Source organism: Bombus flavifrons, chromosome 9 (genome assembly GCF_040668555.2).
Source record: "Bombus flavifrons isolate JBK064 chromosome 9, iyBomFlav1_principal, whole genome shotgun sequence".
Classification (NCBI taxonomy): Eukaryota; Metazoa; Arthropoda; class Insecta; order Hymenoptera; family Apidae; genus Bombus; species Bombus flavifrons.
In genome coordinates, this window is record NC_138450.1 from 9241124 (window position 1) to 9264467 (window position 23344).

Consider the following 23344-nt stretch of genomic DNA (forward strand, 5'->3'; position numbering starts at 1 on the left):
CACTTTCCCCACTCTTAACTTGCTGTTCGTGAATAACTTGACTTTTCAGCTCCTGATCGCGATAAACAAGTCAACCCGAGTCACGACCACACAACTCTTCCATGGATACTTGCGTTTGTGTAATCTCGATTAATCGTCCGTACATAAAAATTAGCTTTTCGTCTCGTTTTATGTCGTTTTGCGTCGAAAGTGTTACGTAAATCGAGGAACAAAACATCGCCAGCATTTCAATATAAACTTCCCAATCGGAAACTAGAAATTAGTTTTGCAGAAATGTTTCAGTTTGAGTAGAAAAAATTGAAATTCCTTGAAATAACAGTAATTTATGCCTGTGGTTCAATTAATGTTCAGTGATAAAAATTACGCCTTCGTTAGGTCCGAACGTCATCTTATATTCTATGATATTTTTCTTTATAATTTTGTATCAGTTTTATTATTTTATTTTACTTACCTTTTGAATAAATAATCCTTATTATTTTTCCGTATTTTCTATAAAAAGACGAAAGCCGCTGCGACGTATGAGGTTTTCTAACGATTAAATAAGCTTCCCGAAAATCATATATTCCGTCGTTCCAGAAGCTTATTTAATCGATTATTATAGTTTAGTCAGTCACTACTATCGTTACTAACGCGCAGTAAATGTTAATCGGTTTCTCTTTCTCTTCAAGCAACGTTGACTGTCAGACCTATGAAAAGCTACGAAATCTAATCAATTTAGTATCCCAAGGAACAATGATCAACTAGGGAAACAGTCACCAATTAGGAAAAGTTCATCGACATGATTTGCAACGCAGTCACGTGCATGTATATTAGTGCAAATAGAATATAATATGTTAATAATAAAATCATAAATTCTGTGACAATCAATCTTCTTCTATCGTAACGTCGCGTCTACAACCATCGAAAATTGAGGACAACTGCAGATTATTCGTATGTAGAATATTTGCCGCACTATCGCAATGTAATTAATTTTATCCTGATACAATTAACATGCATAAACTATGCTAAGGATTTTGAAGATCAGAATTAAAAGTACGACAAATCTTGTAATCTGCAGATAACGTGATCACGCTTTTTAATCATTGTATGTTAATCCTACGATTATAAGACATACTAAATAATATCATATACATAAATAAAAAGAGAGTGGCAAATAAGAGCATAACGCTCTGTTTACGTTGATTTAATTGGACTTAATATTGACAATAAACAATCCTATGGTAAACAAGTCTATAAACAATAACATGTAAATAATGTTTTCCACAAAAATGTACAGTTCCAGAAATGCCCTCGATCTATAGTCATCGTGATCTCATGTTTTGGCATACTATTTGTTACGCCATATGTGCCTGATGGCATAAATATCATATCCACCCTCGGGTAAGGTAAAATACTATTCGCTAATGACAGTAATCTTTCATCGACGGTAAGTGAACGATGATCGAGTCGGTGGCTGTTTAACGTTGATGGCTACCTGATTAAGTTCTTTAACACGTGCCACTTAATGTTCCGAAGGGACGAAAACATGGTCCAGTAGAAAGAGAAATGGGTCGGAACGGAAGAATGGTCGGCAAAGCCGCAATAGGAGGATACGTTAATAGTTTTCGAAGAGGCTCCGTCGGAATGGCGTAAGTGTTGTATATTTACACTGGCGTTACAGGCTCACACCTGGACGCAAGAATAGCGCCGCTTCTTTTTCTCCGAAGTATTTTCTCGCCAGTGCGCCAAGCGGCCCCCTAACAAAGGGGATCGTTCATTTTTCTTTCTCTTTTTCTTCGTTTCTTTCAAGTTTCAGACATCTTTTTATTATTACTGCGATTCCTGACAATTGTAATCCGTCATACAATTCCTCGGTTCTTGGGTTTTTTCTTATTTAAGACAAACGTTGATGTCGCTTCGATGATATTTCACTTCGCTTGAAACATTCTTGTCTGTTTGATATTTCAGTTAATTTCTTTATTTATCTATGCAAGGAGACACGAGGAATAATATTCGAATGCGTAAACACGTGTTTTAAGTTAGAAAAACAAACGTTCGTACGCTTGATGATGGGGCACGATGAATTTTCGCATTAAGAGAGAGGAGAACTCTGTGAGCGAAATCGGATCCGAGGAAGACATCAAGAGGGTAGTTTACACCCGCTTTAACTCGACGATCGTCGATTTTCCTGGGTATGAAGACCGGAACAACGTCGGTATGCATGCAGATGGTGGTCGTAAGAGGGGGTGGTCTAAAATAATAAAGAAGCTGGCACGAAGATGAGGACTGTTTGTGTTTCCACAGACGATGGCCGATTCTTAAATGACGAGATGCAACTGGAAAAACGTATATTCGAAAGACAATACTTCGAATAAACGCATAGTTATCGATAGTTTCCTGTTGGCAATCGTTTTTCGTTCTAGGAAGAAAGAGAATAATAAATGTTGTTTTCTTTTGTTTCTTTCAGCAAAAAACGTAAGATATTTTTCGCTTCTTACCTCCGTTTCTTTATCGTTTAAGATCAATAATTTTCATTACAAAATTTTTAACCGGTATAATAATTAAACGAACAGCACTGATCAGCTAAAAGTGGTACGCTTTATTATAAAGGAATATTTAAATAGCGTTATTGCTTTGCCTTGTAACACATTAATCTATAATTCTATTTTGTTCCCTTTTACTTGATCAAGCTGATAAATTAATCGTGTTACGTGCATAATATGCATAATATAGATCTAAAGTGAACATGCGAGTCAAAAAACGGTCGATTTGATCTCGTTGTTCAGCTTATTTGCTATTAGTAGTAATATATCTGCAGAGGTATACGGTACCAGGCTTAGTTTAAAATGAAGTACAAGTACAATCCTTCATGCAAGGAATTACATTCCAGTTTGAAATTCCGATCAAGGGAATATCTTTTGGAAAACACGTTGCATGGTGTTCCATATTTTGTGGATTCCACACGACCTAAGTGGGAAAGGTAATTTTATAATTCAGCAATTATTTGTAATTAATTGTATAAAATAAATAACTTATTTAACGGTTTAAATCTCTCTCTCTCTCTTTATTATATTATTATCTAATTTTTAATTGATTTATTCGTAGATTAATATGGTTTCTCTTGACATTTGCATCGCTATTAGCAATCATAGCTATAATCATAATCATCTTAGATAAATTTCAAACAGAGCCAACTATAACCGGATTAGATATAATGACAGAAAATGTTAATATTGAATTTCCTCAAATCTTTGTTTGCTTCGACTGGTTTCATTTGAATCATTCGGGTATACCTGAGGTAAACGTAGCTGTTATTCTCATAAAATTACTCATTTTCTTATAACTTTATTTTCATAAGATTACGTTTTGTATATAGGATGAAATATATATATACGAAAAATTGTACAATTGGATTTTTGAAAAACGTATCGATGTAAAATCGTTCCCTCTCACTTACAAAAACAAAAACAATTTTCGTAAAACTTTTGAAGCAATGGGACCTGATTGTGATCTTTTAATTAGTGACTGCGTATACAAGTAAATATAATTTTTTAACCTCAGTTACAAACACAAAATTGAAACAATACTTTATATGACTCATTATAAAACTTAGGGGAATAAATATATCATGTAACGCACTATTTGTAAAAGTACATACGGCTGTGGGTATTTGCTGTAAATCTAAATATTTAGAGCCACTTAAAATTCTTGATCATTTAAGGAGTTTTGAATTTAGGATGTTCAGTTCAAGTTTTCCTTTAAGGTAAATATATACCTACTTTTTACAAATAAAGTCTTTCTTTAAATAATTCTTTTGCCATAAAAGACAAATAATCAGTAATACTTGTATTACAAGGTCTTGAATATATCATTAAATTCAGATTTTAATTTGCAGAGTTTACTATACGCAACAAAATGTTACGAGTCCAAGTCCAGGTGAAAGAGCCCTAGTAAAAGCATATTTTCCTATAGATATTGAATTTATTGTTCATATAACGTATACAACTCCCGATATTCGTTATTTGTCTCTTCGACAACGAAAATGTTATACTAAGCAAGACATAAATTTTGTCAATTTTAATGATTGTGAAATGAAATGTTTGATCGATAAGATATTTAAATATTGTAAGTGTTTACCATGGTTTCTATCGTTCGATGGTAAAACAGAATGCCCACTTTCAAAGTATTCCTGTTTCAATAACGTTAAAATTGATATAACTCAATGTAGCTGTTGGCTATCTTGCGATCATGCGTCATATAGCGTAACGCAAATACAAAATTCTTCTAAGAATACGAATCGAGTTATGTTGAGAAAATGGCCAACAGCTCTCTACAAGAGAGAAGTACGATTTGGTTATTTAGATTTACTTGTATCGTTCGGTGGTATTGCAGGTCTTTTTCTAGGATATTCTTTATTTGTATCTATCGAAATTGGATATTATTTTACTTTTAGAACTTACTGTGGAGCTGTAATTCAATCATCTCGGGAACAGTACAATATCATGACTGTTCATGTTGTGGAAAAAATTCCACAGAAAACAGATACTAATCAAAAATATTATTTGTATGTTGATTAACTCCTTTTAAAAGTTTTGCATTGTTTTGTTTAACGATATAAATTATAATTTTATCACAGACGAGGTACAAGTCAATGATTTTACCCTTGTTGAATACTGTCATCATTCCCGTGCTGTTAGTCCTTTCAAAGTCGCAAGATCCTTATCACGATTCCATATTTATTCAATGCTTTCGCGCAGACGCACTACGATCCGCATCGGTAAATAGAAGCGCGCGTAAATAATACAGTCTTTCAAATCCTTACTTGTATCATAAATATAACGGAGTTGGTAAGAGCTATATTGCTAAATGCCTAACGGGATGACACAGAGAAAGGCTGGCACCGTTTTTTATCGTTCATCGTTGCGCGTTGCGATGTTTCGTTGATACATGCGACATTTTCGGCACGCCTCCGACTAATACGAGTGTTTATGATTGTGTTGAATCTATACGGAATTCTTACCAACTCTTTCCAGTTTCGCCTTGTTCACAGGTATATTTTTACTTAATTGTTACTTCTTTTGTCGACAGTATATGTCAAATTATTAGGCAATAAAGTGATAGGAATTCTCAAAATACATAGTTTTTTAACTAGATCAGACGGCATACTTTGGGAATAATTGATAATATATTGAGCTAAACAAAGAATCAGCGAAGTGCTGAGTAACATTAATATAGCCATACGATATTAATTTTTATGTGATACCGAGTACTCATATGTCTATTTCGATAAACATTATCAGAAAGTATTTATTTAGGATGCATACTGTATCAATCTCATATAAGCTTCTTATTGCTTATAATACATTACTAAGTACGTAATTTTAATTTATTATATTTTTAAAATTATCAAATACCTCTGTTTAAAATTTCATATATATTATTTTTATTATCTCTATGATATCATTTTAAAAAAAGATTATCAAAATTAAAGTCGAACAATTGAAATCCTTCCGTTCTTAATCAATAATAATCGTGTGGCAAGAATAATGATGGACGGGTGGTGAAAGCATTAGAGATTCAATTTCTTTCTTCCCCTCTCTTTGCATTTGTGGATTCTGCAATATACGAGATGCAGTTTTAATGCGCATTTCCCTTAAATAACCTGCACAGTGGCAGCTTTAGCTTGGAATCAAAGTCATTTCTATCTACAGTTTTGTGAGAGGAATATGTCAATACCCGACAACGTATTTTCGCTGTTGCAACGTTTCGGTGTGATAAAATAGGAGATAATTTCGAAACAAGGCAAATGAATGATCAGAAAAAGGAAAAACAAACTTTAAGAAACATCAAGTTTTTAAATGTTTTTAATGTGCTCATTTTATGCTTGTCACTCCTATAATATTAGTGGAAGTAACAGGAAAAGGAGCTTATTGAAAAAATCTCAATACATTACATAATTACTTATACATTAAATCTTAAAGTTTTTCTCTAATTCGACGGTTCCTTTTAAAAAAAAATCGATTGGGTTTACATCTACGCTGCGAACGTAATAAGTATTGCCATTATATAGAAAGTCACTTATCCAGTTGCTGGATTGTCGATTTTCACGTACGTTTATGCTAACAGAAACTTGCCAGTTAACTTTTTAAAGGAAACTTTTCAACCATAATGTAGTAATATATAATAATTGTAATCTAATCTTATAACAAGAAAAAAGGACTTGAATTTTAATTTTAAATTTATTAAGGATTAGATTTAGTAAGGAACTATATACAATGTTCTACACAAAGGAAATAGTTTAATAGGCACTACATAATAATGCCGCTAATTAATTTAATTCAAAATTAACAAACTTAATTAACAAACTTCTTTTTGAATTGATTTTTCTTTTTCTTTTATTTGACTTTTTGTTATTTAAGTTGATGTCTAATTCTAATGCTAATTATTAATATGTATAATAAATTTTTGTGACTGTATATAAACAAATGTTTTTATTTATTAATCACATTATTAATTACAGTGTTTTTGAAAACTACATTAAATTTTAAAGAAATTTATTACCCTGAAATATTTCCAGAAGTTAGAACATTCATATGCAGAATATAAGATAAAAATATACATTTTGTTTTCCAGATATGATATACTAAATAAAGATGAGGATTATGTCATGTTATCTTCGTCGTTTCACAATAACAGCTCTATTTGTCTTACTGCTGTTTTGTGCTGTACAAGTTTTTCGTTCGGAACTGGGATTTAGTGACAATGATTTGTCAAATCTGGATAAACTGTAAGCAATCATTTAATTCCTTAAAATATAAGAGTATATCATCTTTAATTGTAATTTGTGTTATTCCAGAATACACATATCCCAGTTAATTAAGGAATCTGAACAATCTTATGTTGGGTACATATAATATATATAATTTTATTAGAATAATTTTATTTTAAATATAAAAATGCAAAGAGATCTATATGTTTTCAGGGAAGGAGTTGTGGCTTGCAAACTACCTCAATTAAATGTTTCTAATCCAGAAATTACCAAATTTATTCATGATGTCCCACCTTTGCAATGTACACCAGAAAATTGGGTTATTCTCCATGGTTCAAGATTAATTATTAGCAGCAGAGCAAAGAAAAGACATGGATCCATAATTTGCTCTTTCAGTGGTTAGTTTTATGAAATTGTATGACGTATGTTCATATTGAACATACTAGACATAATTATTCCAATTGTTCACAGAAATTCTTAGGGATGATGATTACAATGTATTATTCGAACCTGCTGTTGAGTCTGAAGATTCCTATGTTCTCAAACATAGTGATTTTGTTGATATTAAATGTGAATCAAAAGATGGAAATAAGTAAGAAGAACATATTAAGAAAAATAGTCAATTGACAAATTAGTTAAATTTATATTTTACACAATTTTTTAGATGGCACAGTATTATGGCCGGAGTGAAAGATGACCCTGAAGTAAACGAGAAAAGTAAATGGGAATATGTAGGAAACAAGGCCCTTAAACTAAATGTACTTATGTTTGGCTTTGATTCTCTATCCAGAAATACATTTATACGCAAATTACCAAAAACATATCGGTATTTAAAAGAATACTTAGGATCTTTAATACTAGAAGGATACAATATAGTAGGTGATGGAACGCCACAAGCTCTTATTCCTATACTTACTGGAAAGATTGAGCTTGAACTTCCAGATACTAGAAAACGCATGGGACTAAAGGCAAACTATGTTGATGTATATCCAATGATATGGAATCAGTACAAAGAAAATGGTTATATAACAGGATTCATGGAGGATGTCCATCATATTGGAACTTTCACATATCGTCTAAAAGGTTTTAAGAAACAACCAACTGATCATTATATGAGAACATTCTATTTAGCTGCTGCACCATATTTTAGGTACTACAACAAATATTGCATTGGAAGCATTCCTAGACATATGGTATGTTTGAATTCTCATTAATATTTATTATATTACAATTACTGAACTATACATCATTAGTATTCTTTTAGGTAATGCTGAATTATATTAAAGAAATTTTTGATGTCCACAAACATCAACCAAAATTTCTATTTGGTTTTCATGGAGAACTTTCACATGATTCTTATAATGACATAGGTGTAGTAGATGAAGATTTACATAATTGGTTAAAGAACTTAAATGAATTTGGTCATTTAAATAATACAGTATTGATAGTGATGAGTGATCATGGACATAGGTTTGAGTGATATGAAAAATTTAATTGTTGTATAGGATTGTACATCTAAAAAAAACTAACGTTGTAAATTTCATTTTAAAGGTTTGCAGAAATTCGTAATACTCTGCAAGGTAAACAAGAGGAAAGATTACCATTTTTTTCGTTTGCTTTTCCCCCTTGGTTTAAAAGAGTTTATCCAGAAGCTTATGCCAATTTTTTACATAATACACATTATTTAACGACACCGTTTGACGTTCACAAAACATTAGAAAGCATATTGAATTTTGAAATACCAAAAATTGGAGACCGTCAGCAAAGAGCCATTAGTTTATTTGATAAGGTGGGTATTATACAAACTCCATTATGTGAAATCTCATTTTTTTGATCGGAATCTATACTTGCTGAAAGTAATATCTTAAACCTTAAGTGATACCTTCAAGTAATTTTAAGTTTAAAAATTTTCCCGTTCAAAAGCTATTATACGTAAAAGGCTGCGAAATTCTGTATAGCTTTTTTCGTCTTATTCCTGCTAGATATACAGAACATTCGTCTTTGTTGATATATACTATGACGATGTAACTAGATACTATCTCGTGAAAGTAGAAAAGTTGTAAATAGATTAAATAGATAGAGTAAATTAGCATTGGTAAGACTGTACAGGGTGTTCATAAAAGTTGGTGCCAAATTTCAGTGTAGTAGTAAAAGATCTCAGTAAACGTGGGTCGAAAAACTATTAGCTTTAGAGTTATGAGATGTTTAGTGTACAAAAACGAATCGAAAACTGCTGCCAAGAGATAAGAGAAATACCGGGAAACTTTCAACATATACGTGCTTTTGTGCGTGGTTAAAGTAAGCTAAGTAAATAGTACACTAAGAGAACCAAACTTTAAAAACGCATAACCTTTGAATCAATGGATTCCTAAACTCAAAATCATTATATTTCACTTCTATTCATCAGGTATTATGAGTAAAGAAAGTTCAAAATGGAATAATTCCCAGAGAAAAAAATTTGCACTAGGTATTTTATAAATTAACCTAATACTTTATGTTTATTCATTTTGTTTTAAAGTTATACTATTATATATCTTTACGTTATATCAAATTGAAGAAGAAACACAAAACAGAATTATCACTGCTTTAATTTTCTAATTTAATGTTTTTTAAATAATTATATAAACTTACAATAAATGTTACAAATTGATAAATAATTATATTGTTTAACAATGCAGATACCGTTAGAGAGAACGTGTGCAGATGCATTTATAGAACCACATTGGTGTGCATGCCTGAGTTGGCAAGAAATTTCAGTTGATGATGATAACGTGATTGCTGCAGCCAAGTATTTTGTCCAATTTCTTAATGTTTATACAGAAAATCATCGCAACATATGTGAAGAGTTGAAATTAAAAGAGATATTGTGGGCTGCTAAACTTATACCTAATAAAGGTATTGTAAACAATTTATAACTCTTACTTATGTTGATCTGCTATTGTTAAAGTGTGAAATTGTAGATTTACTGAAATTCTACAAATCAGGAGATCAAGATGGTTTCATGGGAGATTTTAGTGCAAAAACAAAATTAACTACTGAAACTTATCAGTTGAAAGTAAAAACAGAACCAGGATTTGGTTTATTTGAAGCCAGTATTAATTATGATATAAAGAAAAACACTTTTTCAACCAAAGTAAGTTTGCAATTAAATTATATTAATCAATATAACTATTAAAAAAAAAATATGCAAATGAAAATATATTGAGATTCGTATTTTAGATTTCAGATGTTAGTAGGATCAATATGTATGGATCTCAGGCAAGATGTGTAGAAAATTCATTATTTCATTTACGAAAATACTGTTATTGTAAGGATTAAACAGTTAGTGTTCGAAGAAAGTTAGACATGTATTTAAAACGGGAGCGGAGAAAACATCACAACAAAGTTTACAAATCATAAAGGTGCTGTGATTAGAGTTATTAAACTCATTATTATATTACTAATATTAAACTGACATTAAGCATAATGTAGAAAAAATAATATAAACTACCATTTATATGATTTCAAATGTGGTATAGAATGAAGTATAGAACAAAACAGTGCAAGACAGACAGTATCCTAAGCTATTTATTTATTTTCATTAGTGCCAACTAACGTGATACCAAAGAGTATTTATGAATTGCATAATCAAAATATTTGTTACTAAATTTTATATTACTAGGTGTTAGTAATATATCAACAAACTATTATGTATTAGGTACATGTTGAATATAAAATGTAAATAATGCACAATACAATGTAATGAATTAATAAAAATTTTCAGTATTTACGTAATAAATAACGTTTTATACTAATAAAATATTCTTGTAATATAACTTTTTATATGTGTAAATTCTTTTTACATTCATTGTAAAAGACAATATTCTCCAAACTGATGTAAGAATGTTGTAATCTCGTGAGTAGTACCATCAATTAACAGAAATCCTATGTTTTGCTTATGATGTGGATCATGTGGAAAATAAGCTTGTCCTCTGTTATCTTTAGCCACTATTTGTAGAACTATTGTACTGATTGACAAGTCTGCATCTTTATTCGTTTGTACTCTAAGATAATAAAAAAATATAATTATTATTGACTTTAAGAACAAAATATTTGTGCAAGTATTATACAACCTTACTAAATCTTTATAAATGGCCTTTGTCACTTCTAAGTATGGATTTAAAACATCCTCATATTGACACAATATTCCACCAAGAACAAGCATTTGAAAAATACGAAATATAAATTCTTCGCGTTCATCTTTTAAATATAAATTATATTCTGGACATTCTTCATCTAATAACATCTATAAATTTATTATAGATAAGTACATATTATTATTAAATTAATTAAATAAAGATCCATACCGCTCTAAGATTATCAGAGATCAAAAGATTTTCTATTTCCATATCATATCTTTTGCAAATAATTCCAGACTTATGTACAACTCCATTTTTGGGATCTTTTAGTTTGTTAAAAAAAGTCATGTTTAGAACAGAACAAGGAACTGGCTTTATTTCTACACTTGATGCTACTATGCCTATTAATTGTGACAACAATTAACAGTATTTAATATCATATTATAGAAAAATATCTTTATTACCTTGTTTTAACCAATAATTTCCTTGTTTTGTTAATAATTCCTTAGTTACAATATTATCTTGAAAGAAAGCCTAAAACAATTAAAGGATAGTAGATAGTAGATTAGAATTATTCAAAATTAAGTTAAAAACATATTATATGGTAATTAACTAACTTCAGCCAAATGGTATTTATGATATTGTTGAAAGGGTTCATTGAATGTAAAATGTTGAATAATAAAATTTCCTCTTATTCCCCTGTAAGATTGAAGTAAACTTATTATTATATTCAACTCTTGGGATAAGGATCAACTTTTAAATTTTGCATGTATATACATATAAATCAATCACATGATATATTAATTAACATTGTTACCATTTGGAAAGAAATTCCTGAATCGTTTTGTCATTTATTCCAACAAAATTTTTTTGTGCAAGAGGTACAAATGTATAACTGGGTTTAATCTCCATTTTTATACAATGCTATTTGTTACTATGGAGATAAGAATATGAGAAAGATATATATAAATTATTACATGACAAGTAGACAATATTTTTGAGAATTATAATATAAATATGAGAAATATGAGAATTAGAAACATTAGAAGAATCACATTTTCAAGTAAAAATATAGTTACAGTAAATGTGAAACTGCATATGTATATTTGTAATATATTTACATAAATTACTTCATAATTTTTTTATAATTATTTTGATATATTATATCATAAAATTTACTAGTATTGATTTTTACATCATCAAAATCAATACTTACATCAACAAAAATATCAATAGACTGGTATAGTTTAACAAATATTTAAATAAGTTAAAAGGCTTTGAGGAACCATGGCGCCGAATCAACGTCAACGTCAGCTTTTTGTTTCTAAGAAAGAACTGAAAAAGTTGAATGGCAGAAGATTTTCAAAGTAGATGCAATATTTCTTTCTTTCTTAATAGTAAAAAGTGAATAAAGCATTGTTTAGTTATCTCGTGTTTAATAAAGTTAAATGTATTGTATGCCGGTTAACCTTTTCTTTTGTGATTCAATATTAAATTATTTTGATAAAGAACCATAAATATGTTATTTTATAGAAATTCTATAATTATCAATAGATAATTATCTTATTTTATTTTTGTATTTAATTCATTGCCAACAAACTCTACTTAGGATAAGATAAATCTATTAATTATGAAGTAAACATGCATGTGAAATTAAATACAAATCTTAAGGAAAATTAAGGATATGTGTTTCAGACCAGAAGAATCCTCTGATACTGGTCTCATATATCCTGGTGTGGATACAGCATTTAAGCTGCTTCTATCAGCTAGATTTTGTTCTGCTATTTGGAGCCACATAACAGATTGTGATGAAACCTATAACTATTGGGAACCAGTAAGGAATAGTTCTTAATAGTTACAATAATTTTGTATGATTTGTATAAATTTACTTGTACTACATTATTTTGTTTTAATAAATGAGTTATTTATTTTATAATTATATATTATTTTTTTATTGCATTTTGTCTTAGAGTCACTATCTGCTTTATGGGACTGGTCAACAAACATGGGAATATAGTCCACAATATGCATTAAGATCATATATGTATTTGTTGATTCATATGGTACCAGCAAAGCTTTATCATTACTTACTAGAACCAAATCCTGTTCTAGTCTTTTATTTTGTAAGATGTCTATTATCTGTGGGTTGTGCTTTATCTGAAGTATACTTCTATAAGTATGTATCTGTTGAATTATATTATGAACTCATTAACAATAAATATCATATTAAGATAATAATTACATTTTATCATTTTTCTCTGATAGAAATGTATGCAGAGAATTTGGGATTCATATAGGGAGGCTAACATTAGTATTTCTTATCCTCAGCTCTGGCATGTATATTGCTAGTGCTGCATTTCTACCATCCTCTTTTTCAATGTATGTTGTATGAAATTAATATCATTTAAACAAATGTTGAATTAATTAGATTATTTAATTTTGTATGCTTTTTATACAGGTATCTGAGTACTGTTGCAACAGCAGCTTGGTATGGCCGTCAGTATGAATTAGCAATCTTTGCTACAGCTATATCAGCTTTATTAGGATGGCCATTTGCTGCTTTACTTGGGTATAATTTTTATGTAGAATTAGAGTAGTTTAAACAGCAGAAATCTAGCAGTGCTATAAATCTTTTTCATATTCTTTGCAGATTACCAATTGCAATGGAAATGTTAATACATAAACAAGACTGGAGTAAATTTATGAAATGGGTAATCATATCTGGTGCTGTTGTTTTAGTACCAATGATATGGATAGATTCAATGTATTATGGGAAATTGGTAATAGCACCATTGAACATTGTAATGTACAATGTTTTCACCAATCATGGGCCAAATATCTATGGAACAGAACCTTTCAGTTATTATATTTATAATGGATTTTTAAACTTCAATTTCATTTTTGTTGGTGCACTTTGGGCTCCATTTGGATTGGTAATATTTGTAAAATTCATGATGTTTTTACCTTCACAATTATTAATACCTTAATGAATCATGTAGCTTTTAGTGTGGCTAATTGTACCAGCCAGACCAAGAGATCGTCTATGTTTATCTTACTGGTATTCATTGGCACCACTATATCTTTGGTTTTTAGTGTTTTTCTTACAGCCTCACAAGGTAAATTAAGTAACATTATTTAGTAATTAAGGCTATAAAAACACATGACTATATGTATAGTCATATTTTGATTACAGGAAGAACGATTTTTATTTCCTGTATATCCAATGATTTGTTTGGTTGGAGGTATAGCTGTAGATACTGTCCAAAAATTATATTTTTTTATCAGGACAAAGCTTAGTTCTTCACACATTGCTTATCATTATTTACAATATACTGTTCATATAACATTTTTTGCTATCTTAATATGTGGTTTTCTTGGAATATCACGATCACTGGCAATATACAAAGGTAAAAAGCTAAAATTTTTCAAAGTGTATTATTAATTAGGGAATGAAATGTATTTTAATCAAGATAAGATTCTATTTTATATCAGGCTATTATGCGCCAATGGAAGTAATGATCGATGCTAATAAACTTGGTTTAGAGAGAGAGATATTTAAGGATATTAATATCAATTTTTGCATTGGTAAAGAGTGGCACCGATTTCCGAGTAGCTTTTTCTTTCCATCAAATAAGTAAGTAATATATTTTTTGACAAATACAACTTAAAACAATACATATTTTCTAAAAAAATCAATATTTTAGTTGGAAACTTCAGTATCTCAGATCAGAGTTTAAGGGTCAGTTACCTCAACCTTTCCTAGATCATGAAAATGCAACTAGTATTATACAACCCTATTTTAATGATATGAATAGAGAAGAACCTACACGTTATGTAAGATGATATTTATATCATAATATAAATATATTAAAAGTATGGGTTTATATACAAAGCCTAATCTAATCAATAATATTTTATATTGCAGTTTAGCTTAGACAAATGCCATTTTGTATTAGACCTGGACATTGGTACTGACACAAGCTTAGAACCAAATTATTCTCGAATAAACGATAATTTCACGATAATAACGTCATCTAAATTTTTAAATTCCGCAAGGTGAGTGAATTACATATTTGAATTTTTTAATTTTATTTATATCTATTATGTTAAATTAATGTCTCATTTATTTTTCAGATCGCATCGATTTTTCCGAGCGTTTTATATTCCTTTTGTGTCACATAAATTTTGTACATATGGTTCATATAATTTATTACAAAATATTAAATTTAAATCGATTCCTCTTTTATCAAAAGAAAAAAATACAAAATTTTCCTGAATAGAAATTTTGGAACACGTATATGATTTTAATAAACAGGGTCTGTGTCATTGAAATGACATGTCTGATATTGTATTTCAGATGGATTTTGTACTTTATGATAAAGGATAAAAAGAATGGGTTCAAAGAAAAACCACGAATGATTAAAAAACTAAAAGATTACACAATTTTTTAGTTTTGCTCAAAATGAAGAAATTCATGATCAGATTTTTAAACAATAGAAATTTTTTGTTTTAATAAACAGTTTTTAATATATAGAGCAATATATATGCGCTCATATTTAATATATAATTGGTGTATTCTAGAAAAATATATAAGCGATTTTACGAGATTAATGTAGCTTAATTTACTGGACAATATAAAAATTTTAGTATGACATATATATAATATATGTAATAAATTTGTGTAACAAATTTTTAAAGATGTATCATATTAAATTCACAATTACTGTTTACTTACAAAATACTAAACAATATAAAGTATATTAGCTTAATTACTGCATTTTTAACATTTTAACACAGATTCCAACAGGCTACTAAGTATCTTTGTCGCCATTTTACATATATACGAGTATAAGAAACTTAAAGGAGCAGATATAATAACATTATTTCCGTACTAGGTGAATAATATTTAATAATAACATTTACATATGATTAAATAATACTTATTTTGTAATTAACAAATTTTTGTATATATATATAGTAAATTTATGAGTATATTTGTGTAACTACGATATAATTAACTTTAATTGCAAATGTTCTGTAAATTATTGTATTATATTTTATAAATATCCTGATAAAAATTAATATAACTGTTTACTCCATGAACATGTTGTATAAAATCTAAGTTCCCGAATATATTTTAATTGTTATTTTATTTTATTGATTTATTTTTAACAATATTTTATATATAATTGTGGTGAAATGTATTAATTAAATAAAATAATATATGATATTTAAAAATATATATTGTTGCCTCCTTGTCAGATAAGTTTTTACAATTATTGTATTGCTGGATAGTCAAAATTATCGTCATAAATACTAATAACCTAATATATGAATATATTTTTGTAGAAATAATGTATGTAAAAAGAATTATAATTTCATAATTTTTTTTACTATTAATCATATTATCGTACTATTCTCCACTAAGTCGTATGTTCTACAAAAATGTCAACTATAATATCTGGTTTTCTTAATTTATACGTGATTAAGCATTCTACGCAATACTTGATTAAAATCAAATTTTTAGCGCCATGTATACCAAACGGCGCCTCTATCTTTAATGTTAATAGCCATTTTTAAATCAACGTGATAAGTTTCAGGTAAACAAGGATTTAATTCATGCGCGTTCATGTATGTCCTAGAGCAGAAATATTTCTTTTACTGTATGTGTACGTGATATTCATTGGCAAATGTTTAAACGATGATAAAATTAATACTTAAGGTGATGTAGTTCTTATACCGTCTGGTAGTCGTGAAAGTATCTACGTGGTTCAAAGCACAGTAGTTTGTTAAAATTAATATAAAATGGAAACGTTGGAAATCGACGACGAACGAACTCATTCCATAAAATTGCCAAGTGCTGTTGAAGTGTTTGCAAATTTAAAAAATGCTCAAAAATTCGCGATCGACATTGGTATGTATTGTCCTACCATTATTGTACTACCTTTTTTATGCACAAATTTAATTAAGATAAGAATATATTTTAAATGTTATTAAAAAATTGTGTATATTTATTGTAAATGAACACGATCAGCTATTATCTTTTAGTAATACAGTAAAAGATTGCTGTGGCTTTATTTGATTGCAGGCTTATCTTTGACAAAAATAGCTTATTATTCAACGATTAGTTATCGTAAGGCATTGTATGAGGATACAGGCTTAGGAAATAGTGGAGAACGTGCATACAGAGTTCATGAAGGCAATAGACTTCACTTTGTTAAGTTTGAAACAAGATACATTGAAAATTGTTTGGATTTTGTGAAGGAGAATTTAGTAAATGTTGAGAGGTTTTATGGTAAAAACATTAAAGTGACTGGTGGAGGAGCATATAAATATAATGCTTTGTTACAAGAAAAATTAGGTTTAATGTAAGCATTTTATATAAGATAATATTAGTTATGTTGTTTTGTCGTTCATCTGTTAAATGAAATCTTTATAATTTAAAATCAAACACTTCTAACAAAAAGTGAATACAATTAAAACATTATTTTAGAGTTGATAAAGAAGATGAATTTGCATGTTTAATAAAAGGCTGTAATTTTTTACTTAAAAATATATCTTGTGAAGCATTTGAATTTGAAAGACATGGGAATCCTGAATATAAATTTCAAAAAGCTGATCCTAATATATTTCCATATATGTTAGTAAACATTGGTAGTGGTGTCAGTATTCTTAAAGTAAGTTACAAATATAGTGATTAGTCACCTTCAATGGGTAGGGTATTATTTTTTAAATTTATGTAATACTTTTAGGTTGAATCTGATAAAGTATTTGAAAGAGTTGGAGGTACAGCTACAGGAGGTGGAACATTTTGGGGATTAGGTTGTTTGCTTACGAAAAGAAAGGTATCAGTATTAAATGCAGTCCAATATACATTAACTTATGTACATAATTTATTGGTTTTTATTTTTATTGGTTTTTTTACATAAGTACAGTTTTACAAATGTTTAAAAATACACAGGGCTTTGATGAATTGCTGCAACTTGCAGAAAGGGGAGATCACCGTAATGTGGATATGTTAGTGAAGGATATTTATGCAGGCGATTATTCCTCACAAGGTTTATCTGCAGACCTTATTGCATCTTCTTTTGGCAAAGTTACTTATAATGATAAAGGTAAGAAAGTAAACAATTATTGATAGGATGCTTAGGTATTTATATCTTTATTTATGTTTTGGCTTCATAGCTTAGAAAAAGAACTTGGATTATGTATTTTTAGTTCTCACTCATTCCTATATAGCACTTCATTTTTCTTAAACTATATGTCGTATGCTTAACTTATTTATTATCACATGTTTTCCTTTGGTTTATAATCATTTCAGTACCTATATTCTTACGTCTTTTCTCCAAAACTTTTAACTATATAAGATGCTAAGATCTCTTAAGAAATAAATTCTGTTATTTGGATTTTAGGAAGACCAAAGTATTCTGAGGCAGATCTTGCTAGAAGTCTTTTATTTACTGTAAGCAATGACATTGGACAAATAGCAAGTTTATATGCAACTGTACATAAAATGGATAAAGTTTACTTCGGTGGTTACTTTCTTCGTAACCACCCTCTATCAATGCATACTATTTCATATTCTATCAAATATTGGTCGAATGTTAGTTTCAAACTTCTCATTGTTACGTAATCATAGTTCAAAACAAAATTTTTCTTAAAATAATGATAAACATTTATTAAATTATGTGTAGGGTAAGGTAAAACCTCTTTTCCTTCGTCATGAAGGTTATCTTGGTGCAATTGGGGCCTTTTTGTATGGTGCTGAACAATCCGATGAATATAGTTGGCTGGAAAATTATGCAGGGTCTTCAGGATTTAAAGATTCAATATCTACGAATCTTGGAATTAAAGTAGATCAGTTGGAAATTGATCAAGCAGAAACTGCTGTAACATTTTGTCCACTTTTGAAAGATCCTGCATCTTACAATCCTGATACAACTGATCTTGCTGAGGATAAAGAAGCAAGGTGAGTTATGAATGGTAGATCTTTTAACCATATACAGCAATGTTTAATATTTCTAGAGATTATTGGCTTCAGTGTCTTGAAGAATCAGTGGATAAATTTGTGGCCAAAGCTATTCACAGTCAGCCACATAGTCCAACTGCAAAAGATAGAGCAACAAAACTGAAGGAAAAATATGTTAACAGATTGCATTATCTACATCTTCAACCATTGTAAGTTCAGCTCAGTAATAAAAGTATACATCATATGAATATATTATAATTCTATAATTTGTAATATAATGTTAAATCATTTTACATTATAGTGCTTATGGAACACTTACAGTCAGAGTATTATTGGATACTATTGAACACTGCATGAAAGAATTCGATTTTCCTGATCCATATCTGCATGTAAGTCTCTAGAAAAGTTTATTTTTACATCGATAATGTTATGATTTTTTTTAAATATGTATGTTTAATTAATTTTTGTAATCTTTATTTTACATATAGCAAAAGAAAAAGGAGAATGAAGAAGCCTTAACATATTTAAAAAGTCGTATAGCAGTTCTGGATGAATTGGAAGGAGCGGAAAAAATAAAAGCTTTGATTCTGGGCGTTCTGAGTGGTAATATGTTTGACTGGGGTGCACAAGCTGTTGCAACTTTAATGGAGACAACAGATTTTGGTTTTGCCGAAGCTCAAGCAAAAATACCGGGTACTGTCACAGACTTGTGACATTTATGATCACGATTAATATATCAAAAAAGAAAATCATTAATAAAGATAATATGATATTTTTCTTAAACTTAGGTAGACCTTGGCTACAAGATGATTTGGATGATTGGATAGAGAGATTGAAAACTGGTCCACCTCATAAATGTGCTGCTATTTTCGTTGACAATAGTGGAGTTGATATAGTATTGGGAATTTTACCGTTTGCTCGTGATTTATTACAACGAGGAACAAAAGTTGGTTGTCTTGTATTTTTTCGAATTTGACCACAATATATTTCCTAAATTAAAATAACAATTATTTTAGGTTATACTGTGCGCTAATTCTATGCCAGCATTAAATGATGTCACATATCCAGAATTGGTTGTAACATTACGAGATGCAGCAAAAATATGCAAAGTTATTAGACAAGCTCTGAAAGAAAATCGTTTGTTTGCCATGGAGACAGCTCAAGCTAGTCCCTGTCTTGATTTAAGGTAATCATTGTGATATATATAGTTGCAAGATAATTATTTGGAGTTTTACATATTTTAACGAATTATTTGATATTTAATAGCCGACTCAATTTAGATCTATGTCTTGCGATGGTAAAACATAACGTCGATCTTATCGTATTAGAGGGAATGGGTAGAACGCTTCATACGAATCTTTATGCAAAGATGACTTGTGAATGTCTGAAATTAGCAGTTGTTAAAAATCGATGGTTAGCACTTCGATTAGGTGGTGACATGTATGCTGTAATATGTAAATATGAACGTCCACCAACGAATAATAAAGTTTGTGATATAGAAATAAAAATGAAAGAAGAATGTCCATCAGAATGTGCAGAGAATGCAACGGACATTTGCACATGTGACGCAAAGGGATAAATGATAAAAACGTATGTGACTATATTAGATTATGTATATTTAATTATACACATTGAAAGATTTATTTTAATTCCAGAAATTGAAAACTGATACATTAAAGTATTTCTTTACTTGTATTTAAGTATGTATATAAAAAGAAGCGAAAATCTTCGTATACTTATAATTTTGAATGAAAATATTATACAAGGAACATTATTTAAATACTTTTTTATAAAATTTATCGTTATTCGTTTTCAATAGAGTAATTATTATACAATTTATATATAGTATTTACGACTGAAGCTTGGTCCTCGGAAATATGTTTTTAATATCATGAAATTTACCAAGCTTCGTGATCTAGCCTACATGTTTCGAATATGAAACGTATTTCAATGTATTTGAATATGAAAATTCTGGCACTGACAAGAAACATTGGTGAATAACTATTAACACCTAGTCAAAAATAATAAAATTATGTTCTTCGTGATTTAGAGAGAAGATGATATAAAGGAAATAATGACGACCAATTATAATGATTACAGACCTGTATCATATAAATACTGTACAGTACATATTCTGTGATAATGTAACGTTCTAATAGAAAGTTACATATTCGTGTAAATTAAAACAGTAAATTGATAGACAATATAATAGAATAACACATAAAAAATAAAACAGTTTAGGATACCAATGTTTTTTGACTTCGAAATTTTTTGTATAGAGATCTATCGCTTCATGTCAAATTAGGAATCTTTGTGTTAAACATATTTTTCTTTGTGAAGAAAAATTCAAGAGGAATATTAGTTATATGAAATTAATGAGCAAGATATGCATTGTCAAAAATGACCAATTTGTTAGAATACAATTCTGAGATTTTATAGGGAGAAACGAATAAAAGACGAAAATGAACTACAGAAGAAAATTGTTGAAACTTAAAATGATGTTAGTATGGTTTACAAATTAAAAACTTTTATGTGAACCATTTGTTAATACTCAATCCATATACGTGTATGTGATATTTGATTTGTTTTGTAAAATGTAAATAAAACGTAATCTTCTTTGAGATTTAATTACAGGATATTTTAATAATCATTAAAAGTAATAATTAATATACAAGTCGAAGAAATTTTGTTTTCATAGTAGCTTCATTTGCGCATTGCTCTAACCAAATAAAAACACAATATTGATCTAACTAAATTTTGTTATATTACATACTTACGATGTTGATCTTTTACTCATATACACTGCTCAAAACAATTAAATGATCGTTTTCCGTGTTTAATTATACTACTTATTTACTAGGTATGTATACTTTTTTTTTTTAATGATTGTCTTAGGGCTAATATTTGTCGCAGTATTATACGAATAACATGTCAATCTATGAAGTCAATAATAGCGATCCGCTAATTATTTTCAGCAGTGTATAATATCTCATTTTACGAATCAAATGCAAATGTATTTTTGAATAATAAATTTCGTACAACATACTCTTACTTCTTTTAGTACCTATAATATGTAATTATTCTATATCCTCTTGAGAGCTATATATACCTTTTTAGGAATGCCTCTATCAGCGAGATCCATAAATCATGTTCATGTTCAATTCGTACCAGTAGATAAAATGGAAATCGAGGTCATGTGGGTACAATCTGTATCGTTCCGTCTATTATGTATATCCGATAAGGAAGCAAAAAGGAGGCTCTTTCAGATCAAAAAAGGACGATTCGGTAAAAGATGTATAGTATAAAGCATTTTCGCGAAGAAAATACGGAAAAGGGAAGCATCGGCTAGTATACCGATTGATAAAGCAAGAAAAAAGTATCAGAAAAAGAATCGGAAGACCGACGAGGAAAGAAGAAAAGTGATTGTATGTATGCGAAGCACGTTCCGCGTTCATTTCTTTTAGCCACATCTTACGCAACGTTCTACAGTTTGGCTTTATTAAATTCCTGTTAGGCGATATTGTCTGATGGTTTGCTTCTAGAAGTCAGTTGATGCGTCGAACGCGATCCAAGAGATTATCTAATCAATTTTATATTTCACTTCGATCGGTAGTGTTGCTTTCGGTAGAAATCCTTTCTGCCGCCTAGATCTACTCAGATTTTGTTCAATCTTATACAACATCGAAAATTTTGCGATCGTTAATTCGTATTTAGTCGTATTGTAATTATTTTTAATATCCTAATAAATTACAATGTAACAAAATTCACGATAACGTCCATTTATATCTGTGACGTTATAATAACAGGAGATAATAACAGGAGATGCAGGATAAGGAAAGAATAAATAGAATATAATTTATGCAAATATAGATACGCTAAGAAGCAAAGAGAATCGCGATAACATTTCGAACGAGATGAAATGTTAATTACGGGGATGATTCTCTTTTCTCTCGAACCCTTTGATAGGTTCGCGTTTCATTTGAAATTCTGGCCGAACTGACGATGCATTGAGCTTTAGCTAGATTTATTCGCCCAGAGAATCTTTATAATTGTTTGCAAGGGAAATAATAGATCTAGGGGATATTGACTCAGCTCTAGTAGGGCAACGCAAGACCAATTAGCAACGAGATGGAATCCTTCTCGACCGGAAGTCGATGTTCCTCGTAGTTTCTAATGCGAAACTCTTGTTTTCGTTGAATCTTCGAAAAATGAAAGATCTGTTAGCACTACCGGAGATATCCAACGTTCAGATCTTTCGTTTCAAATCTTAGCCTAAGTTTCCTCGCAGCTATAAGCGTACGTTTAATGCCAGTGTTCTAACTACGTAATTTCATGCAGATTACGTAGGAGAATATTCGCGTATGCGCTTATTTGTGGCCACATGAACACAATGTTGTCGTTGTGCTGGTAGATATTTTGAGAGCTCTTCGCGTCAGCTTTAATTCCTTCCCAGGGATTCCTCCGCGATTGCGGATTGCACTTGCACCCATGTATCTAACGTGAAACGGT

The 23344-nt window shown here is 29.7% G+C and overlaps 5 protein-coding genes across 10 annotated transcripts; 4 read left to right on the top strand and 1 right to left on the bottom strand.

The window, feature by feature from the left end:
• The first annotated feature begins 2810 nt into the window (after window positions 1-2810).
• Window positions 2811-4634, top strand: LOC138183245 (sodium channel protein Nach). The gene is made up of 6 exons (XM_069119919.1): window positions 2811-2959; window positions 3085-3277; window positions 3356-3516; window positions 3593-3742; window positions 3875-4543; window positions 4616-4634. Exons 1-6 carry the CDS (start codon window positions 2826-2828, stop codon window positions 4632-4634), a joined length of 1326 nt encoding a protein of 441 aa, XP_068976020.1. The 5' UTR covers window positions 2811-2825.
• A 191-nt stretch (window positions 4635-4825) lies between these two features.
• LOC138183145 (uncharacterized) lies at window positions 4826-10167 on the top strand. Of its 3 annotated transcripts, none has more exons than XM_069119739.1 (12): window positions 4826-5029; window positions 6613-6766; window positions 6836-6883; window positions 6965-7146; window positions 7220-7340; window positions 7413-7941; window positions 8013-8218; window positions 8300-8537; window positions 9427-9643; window positions 9709-9881; window positions 9968-10064; window positions 10118-10167. In XM_069119739.1, coding segments are annotated over exons 2-12 (1947 nt in total). In that variant the 5' UTR covers window positions 4826-5029; window positions 6613-6632; the 3' UTR covers window positions 10120-10167. The 3 variants fall into 3 exon arrangements, with proteins under 3 accessions (XP_068975840.1, XP_068975841.1, XP_068975839.1); XM_069119740.1 differs by lacking the exon at window positions 4826-5029 and adding an exon at window positions 5581-5748; XM_069119738.1 differs by lacking the exon at window positions 4826-5029 and adding an exon at window positions 5582-6087.
• Window positions 10168-10434: 267 nt separating this feature from the next.
• Window positions 10435-11975, bottom strand: LOC138182984 (cilia- and flagella-associated protein 300). The gene is made up of 6 exons (XM_069119475.1): window positions 11684-11975; window positions 11484-11565; window positions 11331-11400; window positions 11095-11267; window positions 10861-11033; window positions 10435-10791 (listed from the first exon to the last, which is right to left on the bottom strand). Exons 1-6 carry the CDS (start codon window positions 11776-11778, stop codon window positions 10593-10595), a joined length of 792 nt encoding a protein of 263 aa, XP_068975576.1. The 5' UTR covers window positions 11779-11975; the 3' UTR covers window positions 10435-10592.
• Window positions 11976-12086: 111 nt separating this feature from the next.
• On the top strand, window positions 12087-15968 carry Alg9 (alpha-1,2-mannosyltransferase Alg9). Of its 3 annotated transcripts, none has more exons than XM_069119874.1 (12): window positions 12087-12233; window positions 12562-12700; window positions 12837-13042; window positions 13132-13245; window positions 13325-13435; window positions 13517-13799; window positions 13866-13982; window positions 14060-14273; window positions 14359-14500; window positions 14571-14700; window positions 14792-14922; window positions 15001-15968. In XM_069119874.1, the coding sequence occupies exons 1-12, from the start codon at window positions 12154-12156 to the stop codon at window positions 15140-15142; spliced, it is 1809 nt and encodes a 602-aa protein (XP_068975975.1). In that variant the 5' UTR covers window positions 12087-12153; the 3' UTR covers window positions 15143-15968. The 3 variants fall into 3 exon arrangements, with proteins under 3 accessions (XP_068975975.1, XP_068975976.1, XP_068975977.1); XM_069119875.1 differs by having other exon boundaries at window positions 12133-12270; XM_069119876.1 differs by having other exon boundaries at window positions 12142-12233; window positions 12548-12700.
• A 463-nt stretch (window positions 15969-16431) lies between these two features.
• LOC138183126 (4'-phosphopantetheine phosphatase) lies at window positions 16432-21463 on the top strand. 2 transcript variants are annotated; one of them, XM_069119711.1, is made up of 14 exons: window positions 16432-16780; window positions 16955-17234; window positions 17360-17543; window positions 17619-17711; window positions 17828-17981; window positions 18279-18469; window positions 18561-18835; window positions 18892-19044; window positions 19137-19224; window positions 19324-19528; window positions 19624-19781; window positions 19852-20021; window positions 20102-20425; window positions 20491-21463. In XM_069119711.1, exons 1-13 carry the CDS (start codon window positions 16672-16674, stop codon window positions 20412-20414), a joined length of 2373 nt encoding a protein of 790 aa, XP_068975812.1. In that variant the 5' UTR covers window positions 16432-16671; the 3' UTR covers window positions 20415-20425; window positions 20491-21463. The 2 variants fall into 2 exon arrangements, with proteins under 2 accessions (XP_068975812.1, XP_068975810.1); XM_069119709.1 differs by having other exon boundaries at window positions 20102-21463.
• Window positions 21464-23344: the final 1881 nt, after the last annotated feature.